The sequence below is a fragment of the Salmo salar genome, chromosome 13 (genome assembly GCF_965601325.2).
Source record: "Salmo salar chromosome 13, fSalSal1, whole genome shotgun sequence".
Classification (NCBI taxonomy): domain Eukaryota; kingdom Metazoa; phylum Chordata; class Actinopteri; order Salmoniformes; family Salmonidae; genus Salmo; species Salmo salar.
The window spans coordinates 56,172,792-56,193,342 of NC_138303.1; the positions used below are offsets into that span (position 1 = coordinate 56,172,792).

At 43.5% G+C, this 20,551-nt stretch overlaps 1 protein-coding gene across 8 annotated transcripts in view; it reads right to left on the minus strand.

Moving 5' to 3' along the window:
* LOC106567420 (ankyrin repeat and KH domain-containing protein 1) overlaps positions 1-20,551 on the minus strand; it is a 68,874-nt gene that overhangs the window by 16,865 nt on the left and 31,458 nt on the right. For 5 of the 8 annotated variants that reach the window (XM_082960210.1, XM_082960214.1, XM_082960211.1 and 2 more), the window contains exons 7-24: positions 20,446-20,540; positions 20,101-20,338; positions 18,800-18,991; positions 18,516-18,625; positions 18,182-18,269; positions 17,889-18,016; positions 17,514-17,657; positions 17,290-17,392; positions 16,210-17,103; positions 14,958-15,088; positions 14,730-14,841; positions 14,426-14,571; positions 13,948-14,090; positions 10,665-10,878; positions 10,350-10,525; positions 10,086-10,248; positions 9,742-9,837; positions 9,497-9,613 (exon numbers count right to left, since the gene is read on the minus strand). In XM_082960210.1, coding sequence (XP_082816336.1) covers positions 9,497-9,613; positions 9,742-9,837; positions 10,086-10,248; positions 10,350-10,525; positions 10,665-10,878; positions 13,948-14,090; positions 14,426-14,571; positions 14,730-14,841; positions 14,958-15,088; positions 16,210-17,103; positions 17,290-17,392; positions 17,514-17,657; positions 17,889-18,016; positions 18,182-18,269; positions 18,516-18,625; positions 18,800-18,991; positions 20,101-20,338; positions 20,446-20,540 — 3,290 coding nt within the window. The remainder of the gene's footprint in view (positions 1-9,496; positions 9,614-9,741; positions 9,838-10,085; positions 10,249-10,349; positions 10,526-10,664; positions 10,879-13,947; positions 14,091-14,425; positions 14,572-14,729; positions 14,842-14,957; positions 15,089-16,209; positions 17,104-17,289; positions 17,393-17,513; positions 17,658-17,888; positions 18,017-18,181; positions 18,270-18,515; positions 18,626-18,799; positions 18,992-20,100; positions 20,339-20,445; positions 20,541-20,551) is intronic. The other 3 variants (XM_014136647.3, XM_082960212.1, XM_082960208.1) reach the window with 1 other exon arrangement.

The following is a 20,551-nucleotide window of genomic DNA, read 5'->3' on the forward strand; positions in this document are numbered from 1 at the left end:
ATGACAGCTTTGCACACTCTTGGCATTCTCTCAACCAGCTTCATGAGGTAGTCACCTGGAATGCATTTCAATTAACAGGTGTGCCTTGCTAATTTGTGAAATTTCTTTCTCTGTTAATGCATTTGAGACAATCAGTTGTGTTATGACAAGGTATTCAGAAGATAGCCCTATTTGATAAAATACCAAGAACAGCTCAAATTAGCAAAGAGAAACGACAGCCCATCATTACTTTAAGACATGAAGGTCAGTCAATCTGGAAAATTTCAAGAACTTTCAAAGTTTCTTCAAATGCAGTCACAAAAACCATCAAGCTCTATGATGAAACTTGCTCTCATGAGGACCACCACAGGAACGGAAGACCCAGAGTTAACTCTGCTGCAGAGGATAAGTTCATTACAGTTACCAGCCTCAGAAATTGCAGCCCAAATAAATGCTTCAGAGTTCAAATATCAGACACATCAAGATCAACTGCTCATAGGAGACTGCTTGAATCAGGCCTTCATCGTTGAATTGCTGCAAAGAAACCGATACTAAATAATACCAATAATAGGAAGAGACTTGCTTGGTCCAACACACACACAAGCAACGGACATTAGACCAGCGGGAATCTGTCCTTTGGTCTGGAGTCCAAATTTGAGATTTTTTGTTCCAACTGCCACAGAATAGGTCTCTGCATGTGTGGTTCCCACCGTGAAGCATGTTGGAGGTGGTGTGATGGTGCATTGCTGGTGACACTGTTTTATTTAGCATTCAAGCCACACTTGAATGTCTACCATAGCACTCACTCACAGCATGGCTACCACAGCACTCTGCAGCAATACACCATCCCATGACCCAACACACCTCCAGGTTGTGTAAGGCCTATTTTACCAAGGAGAGTGATGGAGTGCGGCATCGGATGACCTGGCCTCTACAATCCCCCAACATCAACCCAACTGAGATGGTTTGGGATGAGTTGGACCACAGAGTGAAGGAAAAGCAGCCAACAACTGCTCAGCATCTGTGGGAACTCCTTCAAGACAGTTGGAAAAACATTCCAGGTGAAGCTGATTGAGATTGCCAAGAGTGTGAAAAGCTGTCAAGACAAAGGATGGCTACTTTGAAGAAGCTCAAATTTTGATTTGTTTAACACTTTTTTATTACTACATGATTCCATGTGTTATTTCATAGTTTTGATGTCTTCACTATTATTCTACAATATTTGTTTCTGCTCGACTAAAACAACCTTGGACGACCAACAGCCTAACGACCAGTCGACTAATTGGGGTCAGCCCTACTCACAAGTAATACAACAACTGGTCTATTACCGGTGTGATTATCCTGTTGGGGATAGGGGGCAGTATTTGCACGGCCGGATAAAAAACATACCCGATTTAATCTGGTTACTACTCCTGCCCAGTAACTAGAATATGCATATAATTATTGGCTTTGGATAGAAAACACCCTAAAGTTTCTAAAACTGTTTGAATGGTGTCTGTGAGTATAACAGAACTCATATGCAGGCAAAAACCTGAGAAGATTCTTTACAGGAAGTGGCCTGTCTGACAAGTTCTTGTTCTTCTTGGCTCTGTTTATTGAAGACTGAGGATCTTTGCTGTAACGTGACACTTCCTACGGCTCCCATAGGCTCTCAGAACCCGGGAAAAAGCTGAATGATATCGAGGCAGCCCATGGCTGAAAAACATTAGCGCGTTTGGATAGTGGCCGGTCAGAGGACCATCAGACTGGGGCTCGTGCACGAGGGCACGAGATGTTTTTATTTTCTCTCTCTTTGAACGTAAACACGCTTTCCCGGTCGGAATATTATCGCTTTTTTACGAGAAAAATGGCATAAAAATTGATTTTAAACAGCGGTTGACATGCTTCGAAGTACGGTAATGGAATATTTAGATTTTTTTTGTCACGAAACGCGTCGGGCGCGTGACCCTTATTTACCCTTCGGATAGTGTCTTGAACGCACGAACAAAACGCAAGCGTCCCACCTAGCCCATAGAGGTTATTATAGTCTACATCAAATGTTGAAATACAATTTAAAAAAACAGTCTGAAAAGAACAATGCATTGGCAGGGCAATTCAAGCTAAATCAATAGGTGGTGATAATGTTTTGGGCCTACAGGCTAATGCATAAACCTCATTACTACTGTACTGTTTTTAATAGGTTAATGTTGCATAGGCTTATGTTTTTTAAGTCCGAAAGGTAGATCTTGGCTTGGATTTTGACTCAGTGATTGACTCAAAAGGGTGGTGACAACTGACATAGATTGAGGTAATCTATAGTCTCAGCAGTGGAAAAATTATATGAGGCAGTCTCTCTCAAAGTGCCAAATAAGGAAAAGGTGAGCAAGAAGACTGGGAGCGCAGCCAGCGTCCTAAAGCGCTCCATTGCTCAGCTGTACCAAGAACTTCTCAAAGCCAACCCATGTAACTCAATAGGAGCTTCTGTGTTTTACAGATTAAGAAAAAGAACCCTTAAACCACAGAAAAGTGCTAAACATGTGGGTTGCTTGCCTCTCCGAATACTGTGAAAATAGCAAACAGAAATTACACAATGAATGGCCACCTGGTGAGCAAATATTGATCAACCATAGAAGGTGTGCATGCATTCAGCAGTGTCACTATGCGTGAGAGAACTACAGGGGATTTCCACCATCCTAAGTGTCAAATGGCAGTGCAAGGATTGGTGTCCATAGACAAGATCCATTTATTGCCCCCAGCAAAAAAAAAGGACACTGATGGGAGATTGTCAGACAAAAAAAGTAACAAGATGGGAAACAAGAGTAAACCATAAAAAAAAAACATCACTGGTCTGTAAGCGTGAATCTATGGAGATGCTTACTGATGAACAAGAGGCTCAAGCTTTTTCCAAACACGTATTTATCAAGGACTGGCAGAACAACCAACTTGTAAAAGTGAAAGCCAACCTCCCAGAACACACAGCACTGGGCATCCTGGACTTTGCAGAAAACTACACTTGCAGGTATCAGTATGAGGCCCAGGGGGCTTACTGTACCCAAGAGAGTGCGACACGGCACCCCTTGGTAATGTACTACAAATGTGGAAAATGTCCAATGACCATCACAGAAAGTTGTATAATGATATCAGATGACCTCAAGCATGACTACAATGCGGTCAATGCATTTCAAACTGCAGCTATTGATCACCTGAAAAACCAAAGAAATCTGAAGCTCAACAAGTTGTACAGATACTCTGACAGCTGTGGTGCACACTACACATCACAAGGAACTATATCTGATGTTAGCTATGCTGTGTCTGATTTTGGTTTCCCCATATAACGTAACTATTCTGGCTCCAGACACAGTAAAGGTGCCAGTGATGGGGAAAAGTGAAGTAATCAAGAGCCTTGCAACCACAGCAGTGAAGGTTGGCCGAGCCCTGATCAAAAACGCAAAGGAGCTCTACAACTACAGCAAAGACAATCTGACAAAGGAAGCATCTCCAGATACCTGTACCCATTACCTCTGTACCATGTTCTTCATTCCCAGTGAGGACACTGAAAGAAACACAAGTCACCGTAGTGTGAAGCAAGTGCCTGGCAGCACGAAGTTGCATTGCATCAAAAACAACTGGGTAGTGGCAACCAGAAACCTCAGCTGCTTCTGTGATTGACTCCATGGGATTGGAGTTTGTGAGAATATATGTTGAGCAATGGAGGTGAAACTTCATAGTCTGCATGGTAAGTAACACATTGCTTACATTATGTAAATCTTGTTTCATATTAAATGACTAATTTCAATAACCTCATGTAATTCTTTGTTTCCATACCAGAACTTTGAAAGATATACCCGAGACCAGATGGATGACAGCATCACACACACACAGTGCTGGAGGAGTATTGATGGTAGTGGTGATAAAGAGATCTAATGTCATAAATCCAGAGAACATGCTGCAAGTGAAAATAGGGTATACAGTGTAATAGGATATATAGTGTAAGAGACACTGCTTGAATAGTTTATTGATTAAATGAATTTCATTATTTTTATCAATGATTTTCTTGACATAACCCATTATTTTGTATTATTATATCAACTACAATGGCAAGAAAAAGTATGTGAACCCTTTGGAATTACCTGGATTTCTGCATAAATTGGTTATCAAATTTGATCTGATCTTCATCTAAGTCACAACAATAGACAGTGTGCTTAAACTAGTAACACAAATAATTGTGTTTTTCTTGTCTATAATGAATACATAATTTAAACATTCACAGTGTAGGTTGGGGAAAGTATGTGAACCCCGAGGCTAATGGCTTCTCCAATAGCTAATTGGAGTGAGGAGTCAGTCAGCTAACCCGGAGTCCAATCAATTAGATGAGATTGGAGATGTTGGTTAGAGCTGCCTTGCCCTATTAAAAGAAACTCTAAATTCGAGTTTGCTATTCACAAGAAGCATTGCCTGATGTGTGCCATGCCTCGAACAAAAGAGATCTCAGAAGACCTAAGATGAATTGTTGACTTGGATAAAGCTGGAAAGGGTTACATAAGTATCTTTAAAAGCCTTGAGTTGTAAGACAAATTGTCTATAAATGGAGAAAGTTCAGCACTGTTGCTACTCTCCCTAGGAGTGGCCGTCCTGCAAAGATGACTGCAATAGCACAGCGCAGAATGCTCAATGAGGTTAAGAAGAATCCTAGAGTGTCAGCTAAAGCCTTACAGAAATCTCTGAAACATGCTAACATCTCTATTGGCGATTCTACGATACGTAAAACACTAAACAAGAATGGTGTTCATGGGAGGACACCACGGAAAAAGACACTGCTGTCCAAAAAAACATTGCTGCACGTCTGAAGTTTGCAAAACTGCAACTGGATGTTCCACAGCACTACTGGCAAAATATTCTGTTTACAGATGATAATACAGTTGAGTTGTTTGGAAGGAACACACTATGTGTGGAGAAAAAAAAGACACAGCAAACCAACATCAGAAACCTCATCCCAACTGTAAAGTATGGTGGAGGGAGCATCATGGTTTGGGGCTGCTTTGCTGCCTCAGGGCCTGGACTGCTTGCTTTCATTGCCGGAAAAATGAATTCCCATGTTTATCTAGACATTTTGCAGGAGAATGTAAGGCTATCTGTCCACCAATTGAAGCTCAACAGAAGTTGGGTGATGCAACAGGACAACGATCCAAAACACAGAAGTAAATCATCAGAATGGCTTCAACAGAAGAAAATATGATTTCTGGACTGGCCCATTCAGAGTCCTGACCTCAACCCGATTGAGATGCATGACCCCAAAGAGAGCAGTTCACGCCAGACATCCCAAGAATATTGCTGAACTGAAACAGTTTTGTAAAGAGGTATGGTCCAAAATTCCTCCTGACCGTTGTGCAGGTCTGATCCGCAACTACAGAAAACGTTTGGTTGAACTTATTGCTGCCAAACGAGGGTCACCCAGTTATTAAATCCAAGGGTTCACATACTTTTCCCATCCTGCACTGTGAATGTTTACATGGTGTGTTCAATAAAGACGTGAAAATGTATAATTGTGTGTGTGTTATTAGTTTAAGCAGACCGTGTTTGTCAATTGTTGTGACCAAGATGAAGATCAGATCAAATTGTATGACCAATTTATGCAGAAATCCAGGTACTTCCAAAGGGTTCACATACTTTTTCTTGCCACTGTATATTGAATTGCTGTTTTCTTTTTTCTTTCTTGAATGGTTAGCATGGCTATAAATGATCGGGAAATTAACTAAAGCACAAATAGACTTGGCTACAACAAAACATGCGGTGTCCATGTTTCATGTGACATTTTGAGTAACATGTAGATGTTTTGTTGTTGCAAGGTGGCTTTCTGGTCTCATTGTGCATATCTACAGTGGGGGAATAAAGTATTTGATCCCCTGCTGATTTTGTACGTTTGCCCACTTACAAAGAAATGATCAGTCTATAATTTTAATAGGTTTATTTGAACAGTAAGAGACAGAATAACAACAAAAAAATCCAGAAAAATACGTCAAAAACATTATAAAATGATTTGCATTTTAATAAGGGAAATAAGTATTTGACCCCTCCGCAAAACATGACTTAGTACTTGGTGGCAAAACCCGTGTTGGCAATCACAGAGGTCAGACGTGTCTTGTAGTTGGCCACCAGGTTTGCACACATCTCGGGAGGGATTTTGTCCCACTCTTCTTTGCAGATCTTCTCCAAGTCATTAAGGTTTCGAGGCTGACGTTTGGCAACTCGAACCTTCAGCTCCCTCCACAGATTTTCTGTGGGATTAAGGTCTGGAGACTGGCTAGGCCACTCCAGGACCTTAATGTGCTTCTTCTTGAGCCACTCCTTTGTTGCCTTGGCCGTGTGTTTTGGGTCATTGTCATGCTGGAATACCCATCCATGACCCATTTTCAATGCCCTGGCTGAGGGAAGGAGGTTCTCACCCAAGATTTGATGGTACATGGCCCCATCCATCGTCCCTTTGATGCAGTGAAGTTGTCCTGTCCCCTTAGCAGAAAAACACCCCCAAAGCATAATGTTTCCACCTCCATGTTTCCATGTCTCCATGGAGATGGTGTTCTTGTGGTCATAGGCAGCATTCCTCCTCCTCCAAACACGGCAAGTTGAGTTGATGTCAAAGAGCTCAATTTTGGTCTCATCTGACCACAACACTTTCACCCAGTTGTCCTCTGAATCATTCAGATGTTCATTGGCAAACTTCAGACGGGCATGTATATGTATTCTTGAGTAGGGGGACCTTGCAGGCGCTGCAGGATTTCAGTCCTTCACGGCGTAGTGTGTTACCAATTGTTTTCTTAGTGACTATGGTCCCAGCTGCCTTGAGATCATTGACAAGATCCTCCCGTGTAGTTCTGGGCTAATTCCTCACCGTTCTCATGATCATTGCAACTCCACGAGGTGAGATCTTGCATGGAGCTCCAGGCCGAGGGATATTGACAGTTTTTTTTTGTTTCTTCCATTTGCGAATAATCACACCAAATGTTGTCACCTTCTCACCAAGCTGCTTGGCGATGGTCTTGTAGCCCATTCCAGCCTTGTGTACGTCTACAATCTTGTCCCTGACATCCTTGAAGAGCTCTTTGGTCTTGGCCATGGTGGAGAGTTTGGAATCTGATTGATTGATTGCTTCTGTGGACAGGTGTCTTTTATACAGGTAACAAACGGAGATTAGGAGCACTCCCTTTAAGAGTGTGCTCCTAATCTCAGCTCGTTACCTGTATAAAAGACACCTGGGAGCCAGAAATCTTTCTGATTGAGAGGGGGTCAAATACTCATTTCCCTCATTAAAATGCAAATGAATTTATAACATTTTTGACATGTGTTTTTCTGGATTATTTTGTTATTCTGTCTCTCACTGTTCAAACAAACCTACCATTAAAATTATAGACTGATCCTTTCTTTGTCGGTGGGCAAATGTACAAAATCAGCAGGGGATCAAATACTTTTTCCCCCCACTGTATACTTTTATTCCTGTAACTTCAAACACATATTGAAATATATATTAAAAACAAATTATGTTTACTCTGTCACACCTTGGCCCCTTTATTTAAAGAAAGGCCCATATAATACACACACCTTCTTTGTATTGCATATTTACCTTAATTCCTTACCACCCCACTAAAGGTATCACTACCTAAACATAGTGAAAAAGTTGCAATAAAGAGAACCATGCACAAGAGTGATTAACCTTCTATTAGACACATTTTAGAACATGCATTTACATACCAAATTAACTAAATAGTAAAAACAGAATTTTTAATAGGATTTTCAAAACCTGTAAATAACATTGAGAAATAGAATCTCTATTGTTCTCTGTAAAATGTTCAATGTATGAATCTGAAACTTGTTGACTGAAGTATTCATACCTCCAATTATGTTGTTTAATGTTTAAATTATCACTTTACCCACCTTTATTTTGATAACAGATGTCTGTGTCAAGTTTCAGATAAATGGAGGACTCTAGATGGATATAACTCGTTTTAGTATAGATATTGCCCTTGAGGGCTTCCACCATTTAAAATTAGCCAACTGGGTGGGGATTTAAATGGGTTGGGAGTGAACTGCCAATGATCAGTGTTGTCTTCAAATTAGGTTGCCTATGCTTTGTAAACCAAAAGCCCAAGTAGGGGAAAATGGCGCAGCACAGCTTCCAGAAAAACAGTTGCTTTTAAACTGGGGATTTTGTGGCTAATTGAGGTAAAACAGCAATTCTGCTCATAGATTATGCATTAAAAAAAATTTAAAAAAAAGATTATGCATACATGAACTACACATTGAAACATCAAACCTTAAAATGGGAGATTAAAGAAATACTAAGGAGTCGCCTAAATTCCCAAGCATGTCTTTAAAGACTGTAATTTATGTGGTCATGAGTCGTCTCAAGACCATTAGATCAAGAGTCCATGGGCCCTTTGTTCAATGGTAAGAAACTTAAGTAGAGTAAACGTGAGTGCAGTACAGTAGAGCACAGTACATTATAGACGTCTATGTTTTGGCCAAAAAGCTCTTGGAGGGTTGGAGACTCAATGCATCTCAATATGCTACACTTTTCCTGAAGTGTGCACTTGTCCACTGCCTACATGGTGGTCCAATGTAACTCAGTTGGTAGAGCATGGCACATGCAACTTTCAAATGGAGATTGGCGCTGCCATAATGGCACAGATACAAAGGTGAGACCTCTATATAGCTCTATGGTGTCAATTGTTTGAGTTGCGACCATTTAGGTAACTTTGGACTTTAAAGAATCCCCATAGCTAACATATAGCTGGCTATCTTTCATTTGGACAGATGTACATCCCAGAAAACATATTTTAATCCCAAAATTGTACATATTTGATGATATATTAGATGTTCGGTAGTGACACTTCCTAAAAATAAATGAAGATTGACCAACTTGCTCACTAATTTTCTCCAAAATGTTTGCAGACAGACTACTCACCACGTGGCCCTGCTGGAGAAGGGTGAAATCACACCACCTGGTGATATTTGTAGGGGAGTGGAGTATGGCACGTTCATTCTACAGTATTTTAATGTGTGTGTTTCGGCAGTGACATCAAAAGGTGGGGCAGCTATTTTTTTTTTTAGGATGTTAAAAAAATAAACAAAACTACTAATTATATCAGTATCTTTCAATGTAATCATAGAAAAGTCAAGATGTTCTATTGAAATAGTGTTACAAGAATGACTAAAATCATTACCTGCTTAACTTTAAAACATGAAGTTTAGGAGTCATGGTTTGGGACAGCCACCTCAATAGAAGTGTGAGAAAAAATGATTTTGTACTATATTAATTTAATATGTTTGTTCTAGCTTTGGATTGAATTAGAACATACTGTATAATGATGTAAATAAACGTCCTAAGTTTGAAGACAACAGTTATTCTTTCTTTATATATATATATAATTTTCTGGGGTGGGACTACAAATAGCACCACTTCTGTGTAATCATCCATATAGGGAATAGGGTGGCATTTGGGATGCAAAAGCTTTTGTTTGATAAAAAGGTAAAAGTTACTCACCTTCTCCAAGTCCAGCTCCTTCAGCAGAATGCTGGCGTTCTTGTTGGCCTCTGCTGCCTGCTGATCTTTGGCTTTGACAATGGTCTCCATGCACTGGTGACATTTCTTCAGCAGGTCCTAGGAGGAGTATAAAACAAGCTTTGCCGTTGGGAGTTCGCCCACACTTTCAGAGCGCATAGTGTTTTACCCATGTTTATCTTTTTCTCATTTTCAATTCATTTGTTGCCTTGTCTGTTTTCTCTCACCTTGTCTGCGATGGTGGCAATGTATCTCATGCACTCGATGTCCGAGGGGAACTGGTTGACCTCCTTCACCAGGTACTGCACCACCTTGACATGGCCCTGTAAGAAAGAGGTCAGAGGTCAACCTCCCAGGATTCTTATACACACACACTTCCATTTACACACCACCAGGGTCAATATCTAGGTGCAGGAAAGGGGAGCACGTCCTAGAGTGCCAAAGTGTCAGATATGAGATATTCGACTAAGTCTATATCAGAGCAAATATACATAAAGGAGCATGTCACACAAGTGTTATCACAGTATAGTTTCATTTGTGTGGTGGTGGTGGGGGGGGGTCAGTGTTGTACCTTGCGAAAGGCAGCCATGAGCGGTGTGATCTTGCGGTTGTCTGCTGCATCGACATCGGCCCCGGCCTGCACCAGAAGCTGCACCACATCAAAATGCCCACCGTTGGCTGCCAGCCACAAGGGAGTGTTCCCCTTCTTATTACGCACGTCAATGTGAGCACCTCTGTGAGGATGAAGACGACAGGGTGAGTAGAAGAGTGATATTCTGACTGAAATGTCATGCTCAATCTCATATTGTTGCCATAGGACTGTATCAGTAATTACCTGTTGATGAGGAGCTCACAGAACTTGTAGTGGCCCTTGTCTGCAGCAATGGTGAGCGCCGTGTCTCTGGAGGAGGGGACAGGTGGGGCGTTGACGTCAGCACTCTTGTCCAGCAGCACGCGTCCCACCTCAGCATAGCCACCCGACGCAGCCTCCATGAGGGGAGTCAGACCAGTCTAAGAGAGAACGTATGAGTCAGTGGCATACTCCACCAAACAGACAACACACTGTCTGGCACCAAACCTCATTCCTAATGTCTTTGACTCCAGCTCACATAACGACATGTCAGGCTCAGCCGATAGCAGCTGCTCTCACCTTGGCGCGGTGCTCCACGTTGGCCTTGCGGTCCAGCAGCAGACTGACAACCTCCGCCCGTCCCTGGAAGCAGGCCAGGGTCAGTGCCGTGTTGCGGTTGGTCTCAATCTGAGCGTTGATGTCCGAGCCCATGTCCAACAGCAGCTTGACCGCAGGGACGTGGCCGTTCATGGCCGCCAGCATCAGAGGAGAGATACCGAGCTTACTCCCAGTCCTGAAGGAAACAGATACACAATGAGAGAGAAACAGACAGGGAGCAGGGAAAGCAAGGGATAAGGGCTGATAACACAAACAGTTCAAGTGGAACTGACAGTGTTTTAACTACTTTGCAGATATGAAACAAACAATCATAATATCAGTCAAAAATATGCTTCAAAACCACCTTTAAGAGGTTTTAAAAATAGGTTACTTTTGACAAAATTACATGACGTACAATAAGGCTTTGTGAGCAGAATAGATGGACGCAGTTCAATGCATGATTCATATAATTCACCAATACATTTCTTGGTAGTCGAAAAAGATTTATCAGCTTGTAAATCACAACTGGTCTGGAACATTGTTTGCTGCCACAATCCTTTCGGGATGCACTGTTTCAATGACTGAATATTTAGAACAAAAACAGACTAAGCCTGGGAATGTCAATACAATCAAACTAGCAAGGGCAAAGATCACAAGTCGGTCATATGGTGACTAATAGGCTAGCGCACGTGTCAAACAAGGCCCGTGGGCCGAATAGGAGACAAAAGCGAGTATAAATGAATCAACAGTTGAGTCATCTACTTTATGAAATTACAGCCAGATGCGCTCGCATCAGTGAATTCAACATCAATTGCGCTGCTTTCGTGTGTCCCGTTTACAACGAGCAGCGGAGGGACAGTCCGAGCAAGTCTACTAAAATGATGCAGTCTGGCTTCGGTTTTTAAAACTTGACAATAACCAAAAAAACGAAATCTGCAACAAAACACCATGCAAAAGAGAAACATTTAGGCCTATTACAGCAACATTTGAGCAGTACCGGTAGTCTAGGTTGGCTAGTCAACTACGATAGCTATATTTTGCGTGCGCCATATAGCAATGCAGCATACAACCGCACCAGTAATTCATTCAGTGCAATATAAATATAAATATATAAATAAATATAACACACACTACCGTTCAAAAGTTTGGGGTCACTTAGGCCAGCATCCCGGAGTCACCTCTTCACTGTTGATGTTGAGACTGGTGTTTTGCGGGTACTATTTAATGAAGCTGCCAGTTGAGGACTTGTGAGGCATCTGTTTCTCAAACTAGACACTAATGTACTTGACCTCTTGCTCAGTTGTGCACCGGGGCCTCCCACTCCTCTTTCTATTCTGGTTAGAGACAGTTTACGCTGTTCTGTGAAGGGAGTAGTACACAGCGTTGTACGAGATCTTCAGTTTGTCAATTTCTCACATGGAATAGCCTTCATTACTCAGAACAAGAATAGGCTGACGAGTTTCAGAATTAAGTTTTGTTTCTGGCCATTTGAGCCTGTAATCGAACCCACAAATGCTGATGCTCCAGATACTCAACTAGTCTAAAGAAGGCCAGTTTTATTGCTTCTTTAATAAGAACAACAGTTTTCGGCTGTGCTAACATAATTGCAAAGGGGTTTTCTAATGATCAAATATTCCATTAAAAATCTGCCATTTCCAGCTACAATAGTCATTTACAACATTAATGTCTACGCTGTATTTCTGATCAATTTGATGTTATTTTAAAAATGAAGTGCTTTTCTTTCAAAAACAAGGACATTTCTAAATGACCCCAACTTTTGAATGGGAAGTGTATATATGTTAAGTTTAAATGTTACAACAACCTATAGCTACAATTTTGTTATTTGGAGTTAAATATTTCTTAATTAGGGTTGCAGCATATTATGCACATCTGCAAGTATAGTAGCAAAGGCAGGACAAATATTTATCTTGTTTTAATATGTTAAAATGCTATATACAGCATCCTATGTACATCAGCAGACATTAATAAAAGGGCCATGTTTTTTCGAATAAAACAAATGGCTAGTTTGGGTCGCAGTTGCACGCAAATTGTTTTGCAAAATCAAATAGGCTATGTCTGGCTCACGAAATTGTGTTTTTTCAATATAGTCCGTGCACTGATTGAGTTTGACACCCCTGGGCTAGCGTATCTATTTATATAGCTAGCTAAAAACACGGCACCTAACGCTAGCTAGCTAGGTGCTGGGAGGATGCCATGTCATTGGAGGAGTGGATGAGTGACCGTCTTCTCCCCCCATATAATTTTTCGGTGGCTACAGCTAGAGATGCTGCAGGTGTCATTTGGTTAGCTAGCAAGAAATGTGAATCACTTTGATAGCTAGCTAGCTATACTGAACTTGAACGACTTATTCACAGTTAGCATATCTCTTAGTTGTCAATCAAATATATTTGCCATTGATCAAACATGCGGGCAGGCAGGCAAGTTCACATTCATTTGTCAAAACATAGGTTGGGACAAGCATGCAATGACAGGCAAGCTACAGAAGGACGAGCAGGCTACTATTACCCATTATTTATGAGCGCAATTTTGACAGACATCTAGGTGAAAAAGTTGAGGGTTTATCGAATGTTAGATTTTAGCTCATCTTGCTCTGGCTAGCATTAGTTGTTGATCTTGTTGTTGATGTGCAAAGGCCAATGAGGGAAAGAGAGCCTACCTTTTCATGGTTGTTTGATCAATAAGATTGTGAAGTTCCAAAATGTCAAACTCTCATGTTAGTTACATATTTGCAGAAATCCATTCTGGTCTTTGTGGCTTTTAGTGAATGTGTTCTAAAGATCTAAAGTCACGCTATTGTTACTGCCTGTAAACACACAGTCCAGTTCTAAGTGAATGACGGCAGGCCTATGTGGCAAATGGCTTATTTGCATATAGGCCTACAGTAGCTCTGATTGGCTATGGCGCACCAGTGTGCGTAGAATCCGGACCTGGACAGTTTTCCGGTTTTATTTACTGCAGTGTCTATTAATTGTCCAAACGCACGACGGCTAACAAATGCCTTTCTATATGTCATTCCCAAACATTCTATGAATTTATAAAAACATGAAAATGACCATTTAAGTGCTTGCTTGTCATAAAATGTAAAGGAAAGGTGTCATATTCTTCCTGGGGGTGTATTTCAACTGATTTAATAAGATTTCATGTTGCTAAAATCCTGTCCGTTCCACTTTGAGATTGGGATGAAGGCAGAGGTGCAGCCTGCACATGGAAACAAACTGTGGCAGGGAGGGCTGGTTGTGGTTACCTGGAGTTGATTTCAGCACCAGCGTTGAGGAGGATCTTGATTATGTTGACGTAGCCTCCTGAGGCGGCTAGGCTGAGAGGAGTGTAGTCTGAAACGTTACGGTGCTCCTTGTTGGCCCCACGCAGCAGCAACAGCTCTACCACCTGGAAGGAATGGACCACAAGTTATTCAATCCACAGAACACATTGTTTTTCTAAATGTATGGCGTGTTAAACTGGTCCAGACAGGAAGTTGGTGTCTGGTTGTCCGGACTGTTGTTTCTCTATGGGGTGGTTCAAATCGGGCTGTCTATGGTCTGAGAGATGCCAGTTCTGATCACACTACTGAACACTTCTGAACTTGATTTCATCCAGCAGCTCCCTTGTATTAGTTTAGCAACCAGCAGTTTGGGCCAGTTAAGAGCCCATAGTTCAGCCATTTTACTTGGTCTCTGATCCTATAACAAGTCACTGATGTGGTGTTGAATGCAGAGCAGCACCTCTTGTCTTCCTCCAGAGCAGGCCAGGGAGAGAGGTGTGTCTTTGGTTCTCTCTGACTGGGCTTCGATGTCCCCTCCTTTATCCAGCAGGATCTCCACCACGCCAACATGACCCGCTGTAGCAGACAGGATCAGAGGGGTGAAACCTAGGGACAGACAGAGGGACAGACACTTAGATTACTCTCCAACATCATACACAGATATGGACTCCCACAGACAAATGATCAAGTTCTCTTAAAATTGACACATTTACAAAACTAAAGCTACAACTAACATATAAAAGACAAAAGTATGGAGTGTGTACCTTTCTTATCCCGGTGCTCGATGTTAGCCCCGCGAGCGATGAGCACCGACACCAGCTCCTCATGGCCGCCTGCACAGGCCAGCGTCAGAGCGGTGTCATGATTGCTCTCCGTCTGAGAAGAGATACAGTCAGCGTTATTTTCCTGATCAGAAACAACACGTATTACTACTATTAGCTTAAGCAGTGTGTATTATCACAGTGTATTATTAGATAAGTGGTGTGACGTACGTGTGCGTCGATGTCCACAGAGGGGTAGAGGGGGAGCATGGAGGGTGGGGAATCTGCGTCGATCGGCGTCTGTGCTGTGGGTGTGGGCGAGGTTGTCGTGTTCAACATAGGCACTCTGCTGCTCACTGCTGCTGAGGGAGAGAGTTGTTAAAACCTCTCGAGCTGACAGCCCCTTTGTACTGTTTTGCTATGGTAGCAAGAGGGAAATATTTTCAATAATGTTGTAGTGTCCACCCCCCTCCATGACATGTGAATGAATAAGCCTTTTTATACTTTATATGTCCATATATGGTTACAATTACTTTTAGAAACACCTACCCAAAAGATTTCACCTTCTTTATTACTTCACCAAACATATCAAGACATTAGTGATATTCAAAATGTGCTACATTTGTGAACATCTTAACATTTTGGACATTTAAACAGCATGCGTCTTCCTTAACAACGGGAAAAGCACAGTGAAAAGGGATTTTTCTTCGTTCTGAACATATGTTTTGTGTTCGCCTCCGACGTAACGAAACTTTTGATTTCCACACAAAATGACTTCTGTACCTATTTTAGGTTTAAGGAAGTCTGTAGGTTTCATTCTTTATCGTAGAACTATACAAGTTATATATACAGATTTGTGTGCTCGAGACGAATGCAACGAGCGCTCTCATATCGCTCTGCGATGTACCAGAATTTTCTGATGCCTTGTTCACATCTACAGTGTCATTGCGCAAAATGGTATGCAGCATCATCTGGATATGTGTGCAACAAACGTTAGACATTCACCTTTTGCTAACATTTCTGTCAGGCCGCCAACGTGTACAGTTTCACGGATACGTTCAATAAATCCAACATATGCACCACACAACGCACTGCAACTGCCTCTGCAACACAATGCTGCAAAGCAAACGCAAATTTCCATTGGAAATGGATGTACTTCTGGTGTACCAAAATGCAATAAAGCTATCGGTGTGATCGAGGCGTAAGCACTCCCCATAATATAAACATAATATCAGTAATTCTAGTGCCTGATTTCAGGCACTGTAGTCTGAAGAGGTTTTAATAAGACAAAACTTTCAAATTATAACCAAATTGTATCACAGAATTTAAGGATCAAGACCATTTGTGAATTCTGTTTAAAATGTACTGAAACTATGTTGAGTATTAAGGAAATGGATGGGGGAGGGAACACTGTCACTATTTATAGTTATTAGAAGAACTAAGGAAAGAGATGAACCAGAGTCTACAGTAACTGCTCACACACCTGCCATGATATCGTCCAACGTGTCTGTGAGCGTCTGTGCGGGTGTGGCTACCATGAGTCCGTCAGGGGCCTGGGTGAGAAGGCCCGGTCCCAGGCCTGTCAAATGCTGCCCCAGCATCTGCTGCTGGCTCACCATCGCCCTCTGCAGGTCAGGGCTGTCGAGGTAGTCTGCTGTGCTGAAGTCTGTGGATTGCTGGGTGGCCAGGGACTGGACGGGTACGAAGCTGGCCTGCAGGCCTTGGGTCTGAGGAGGAGAGGTTGGCGGGGGCTGTTGGGCCTCTCTGTACAGGATGGTGTCCACCTGGGGCAGCTTGGCGTAGTCCACCTCTTCATCCTCCTCGTCCTCATCATCTTCATCATCATCGTCATCCTCCTGTTCCTCATCGGCGGGGTGGAGCTGCCCATCGTGGTGGTGGTTGAACTCCCCGTCCCCCTCGGTGTTGAAGCCCGGCTGTTCAGCCTGCATTGGCAGGGGGGTGCCGAGCTTCTCCACCCCTGCCACCTGACCCGGCTGACCCGGGTCGTCCTTCAGGCCTTTGGCCTCCAGGTACTCTTTGGTGAACTGCTGCTGCGTCTTGAGCTGCAGCTGGCGCTCCACCTTCTGCAGCTCCTTGAGGATCTTCTTCTTCTTCTGCACCTGCTCCTCGCGGCTCTTCTTCAGCTCCTCGATCTTGTCTTTGGTGAGCGGCTCTCCCTGGATCAGCTCTAGAGACTGCAGCTGGGCCTTCTCTATGGCAGAGATCCTCTGGCCCAGCTCGTTCAGCTTGCCCTCCGTCTCCTCCACAATGCATTCCAGGGGCTGGTATGGGTGGAAGGGGGGCAGCAGATCTGCATCTGGACTGCCTGCAGCGACGGGGCTACCCAGGTGGGGGCTCAGCCTCTGCTTGGAGCTGCCTGAGACAACCGCACAGGAGAACAGAACCAGTTAGCTACGAGGTTGTACCATTCAGTATTACAGTAATCATTACCTGTAACATTTTGATGCCTTGTGCAGTCAACTGGTGTCTAGTGGGCTTCTTGGCCAGGGAATTAACAAAGTTAGACACGTATTTGTTGTTAACGCACATTGTATGAACTGACCTTTTGTGATGACAGGTGGAGGCGTTGTGATGTTAGAGGGGACCCTGTCTGGCTCTTGAGGAGGCACCACCATGGCCAGGGCTTGGAATGGAACTCGTGGAGCCTGTTTGGGTAAGGTAAAGTGTAAGATAACATAAAAGTATAATTTGGTATCAACACGTCATCCAGACAAATAACATGTTTGTAATAGTAGATGTTTGTCTACAGGCAAGTCAGCAGTCTACCTGAGAGGTGTCATGGGAGGTGGGTGTGAGCTGAGACATGTCAGGCGTGGGGACCGACAGGATGTTGTTGGGGTAGTCGAGGAGGTAGGACACCACGATGGTGTGTCCACCCTTAGCAGCTTCAATCAGCATGGTGGAGCCATCCTATGTGAAAAATGTACAAAACACACGTTACCATTAGTCTCAGGTTCTTGGGTGAAGTTACAATTTATCTCAAGACAACTAAAAAAGATAAAGAAACAATTGTGTTCATAGGAGTAACAGAAAGGTTTGTCTTTACAGGAGTCCATTATAATGCTTGCAGTGCAGCATTCTTAACATTAGATTTCTCTCCTGAGACCTTTCCGCCCAGGAGCTTGGGACAGGCGAACTCACCTTCAGTCTGTGTGTGGGGTCGGCCCCGTGGGCTAGCAGCAGCTCCACCACGGCCAGGTGACCCCCAGCGCAGGACAGAGACACCACAGTGTGATCATTGTTGGCCGTCGCCCTGTTAACATTAGCACCTGGTGGAGGGAGGGAGACAAAGGGCAGGGTCAACCTAAGCACACCTGCAAAAAGTAGCAACACTACGACGTGTTAAGACGAATGTATCGTTGTGTCTGTCTGCAGCTCAAGTTCAAATGTGTGGTTGTGTGTGGTTGTTATACAGGGAGGAGGCAGAGGCACACCTTTGCTGATTAGGAACTGTACAGTACACAGGTGTCCCGCTCTGGCTGCTTTCATCAGAGGGGTCCTGCCCCCCTCTGATTCATGTTCCTGCAAGACAAACAGAAAGACAGAAGTGAGTCAAGTGGGCACACAGAAACACATGAGCCTATTCAAGCAGCAATGTATACAGCATCTAAAAAACACCCTGGCTGCATCCCAAATGCATTTCCTATGAAGGGAATATTTTAGGACGCCATTCGGGAAGCACACCCACACTTATGCAAACGCTATGTATTGACATGTACTGTGTTCCCATAGATGAGGGCAGGACAGAGGGTCGGAGAGAGGTCTCACCAGGTCAGCCCCCGTCTGCAGCAGCACATCAGCCACATCTGTGTGTCCGTTCTCACAGGCGTACGTCAGTGCCGTGTCTCCCGTCGCCGTGGTGGCGTGGACATTTGCGCCTGAAGACAAGAGCACAAGTGTCAAATTACACACTAAGGGTTGTGTGTGAGATCAGGATAAAGAAAACCTTGAGAAAATTATTGTTTTTATAGCCAAGTCAATTTCAATAATGAGGTTGGTAGAGTTTGGTTTGAGAGAGACAGGCTGTCCTTCTTAGGAGAGGTTCTGCTCACCTGCAGCCAGCAGGTATTTGACCAGCTCCAGGTGTCCCTCTTGTGCAGCCTCCATGAGAGGCGTGGAGCAGCCCAGCTCGATGTCGGCACCGGCCTTGATGAGGAAGTCAGCCACCTCCAGGAAGCCCCCACAGCAGGCGAGCGTCAGGGCCGTCTCCTGGGTCTCCTCTGTCTGAGCGTTGATGTTGGCACCTGCAGACAACAGAGACAACATAGACAGAGGGACAAGGATTCATCAGATGATTTGGCCTGGAACAAATTTTAAAGGAGTAGTAATCTATTCCTACTGTTGGATATTGACCCCAGAATTATTTTTTCTCGATTTGTTTTAGAAAAGCCAGCTTGTCCCTTTTGCATTAACTCCGTAAGAAAATTAGCTTAAAACTCATATCACTCGGATTACATTCCTTCATTTTATTTCCAAAAGAGGACTTCTGCATTTTGCCTCAACACTAAGCTTGGACGGACAATATACAGATGTAGGATCTTAATTTGACCTACACCGAGTCCACAAAACATTAGGAACACCTTCCCAATCTTGAGTCACACTCCCTTCTGCCCTCAGAACAGCCTCAATTCGTTGGGGCATGGACTCTACAAGGTGTCGAAAGAATTCCACAGGGATGCTGGCCCATGTTGACTGCTATGCTTTCCACAGTTGTGTCAAGTTGCCTGGATGTCCTTTGGGTGGTGGACCATTCTTGATACACACAGGAAACACTGGAAACTGCAACGTTGCATGAAAAACGCAGCACTCAAACCAGTGTGCCTAGCACCTACTACCATACCCCGTTCAAAGGCATTTAAATCTTGTCTTGCCCATTCACCCTCAATGGCACACATGTACAATCCACGTTACAAATGTCTCATGGCTTAAAAATCCTTCTTTAACCTGTCATCTAGAGTGATGGAAATGGATTTAACAAGTGACATCAATAATGGAGCATAGATTCACCTGGTCAGTTTCATGGAAAGAGCAGGAGTTCCTAATGTTCTGTACACTCAGTATATTGTTACAGCAACAGGATTTAAACGTTTAAGTCCATAATGTTGCTTGATCTGTGTTTAGGCTATTAGCTGGCCAAAAGAAGGATACCTAAAAGTGCAATAGTGTTAATATAACTGTGCTAGTGTGGGTTTTCAGTGGATTTATGTAAATCACAAAGCTCATCTGCATTTCTTGCAGTGTTGGAAAATTCTCAGCAACAAATGGTGATCAAATAAAGATCCTACATCTGTAGTAGGGAAAAATCTCTAAACCGAAGCACTAGTTTATGTCAAAGAGAGAGAGAAGTCCATACCTTGTGCCAAAAGCAGCGCTACCATCTCCTCGTGGCCCTCTCGTGCAGCCTCCATGAGTGGAGTGTATCCCTCATCATTAACCTCCTCCAGGTTGGCGCCCCTCTCAATCAGCAGGGCAGCGAGCTCTACATGCCCCCCACAGGCCGCCAGCGTCAGCGGAGACTCAAATGAGTCAGCAGGCATGTTGACCTGCGCCCCGCTGTCCAACAGCAGCCGCGCCACCTCCACATGCCCGTCCTGAAGAGAGGCAGAGACAACAGGGTTCACCAACGTGCACAGCCATACTGCACCTTGTCCAATTTAATAGTGCTGCACAACCTAAATGTGTTCATGTGTCAATTCACCATACAAGCCTCCATGAGTGCTGTGTGCATCTCGTCTGTCTTGTGCTCTTGGTCGGCCCCAGCCTCTAACAAGAAGCGCACCATGTCCAGGTGCCCTGTGTGTGGG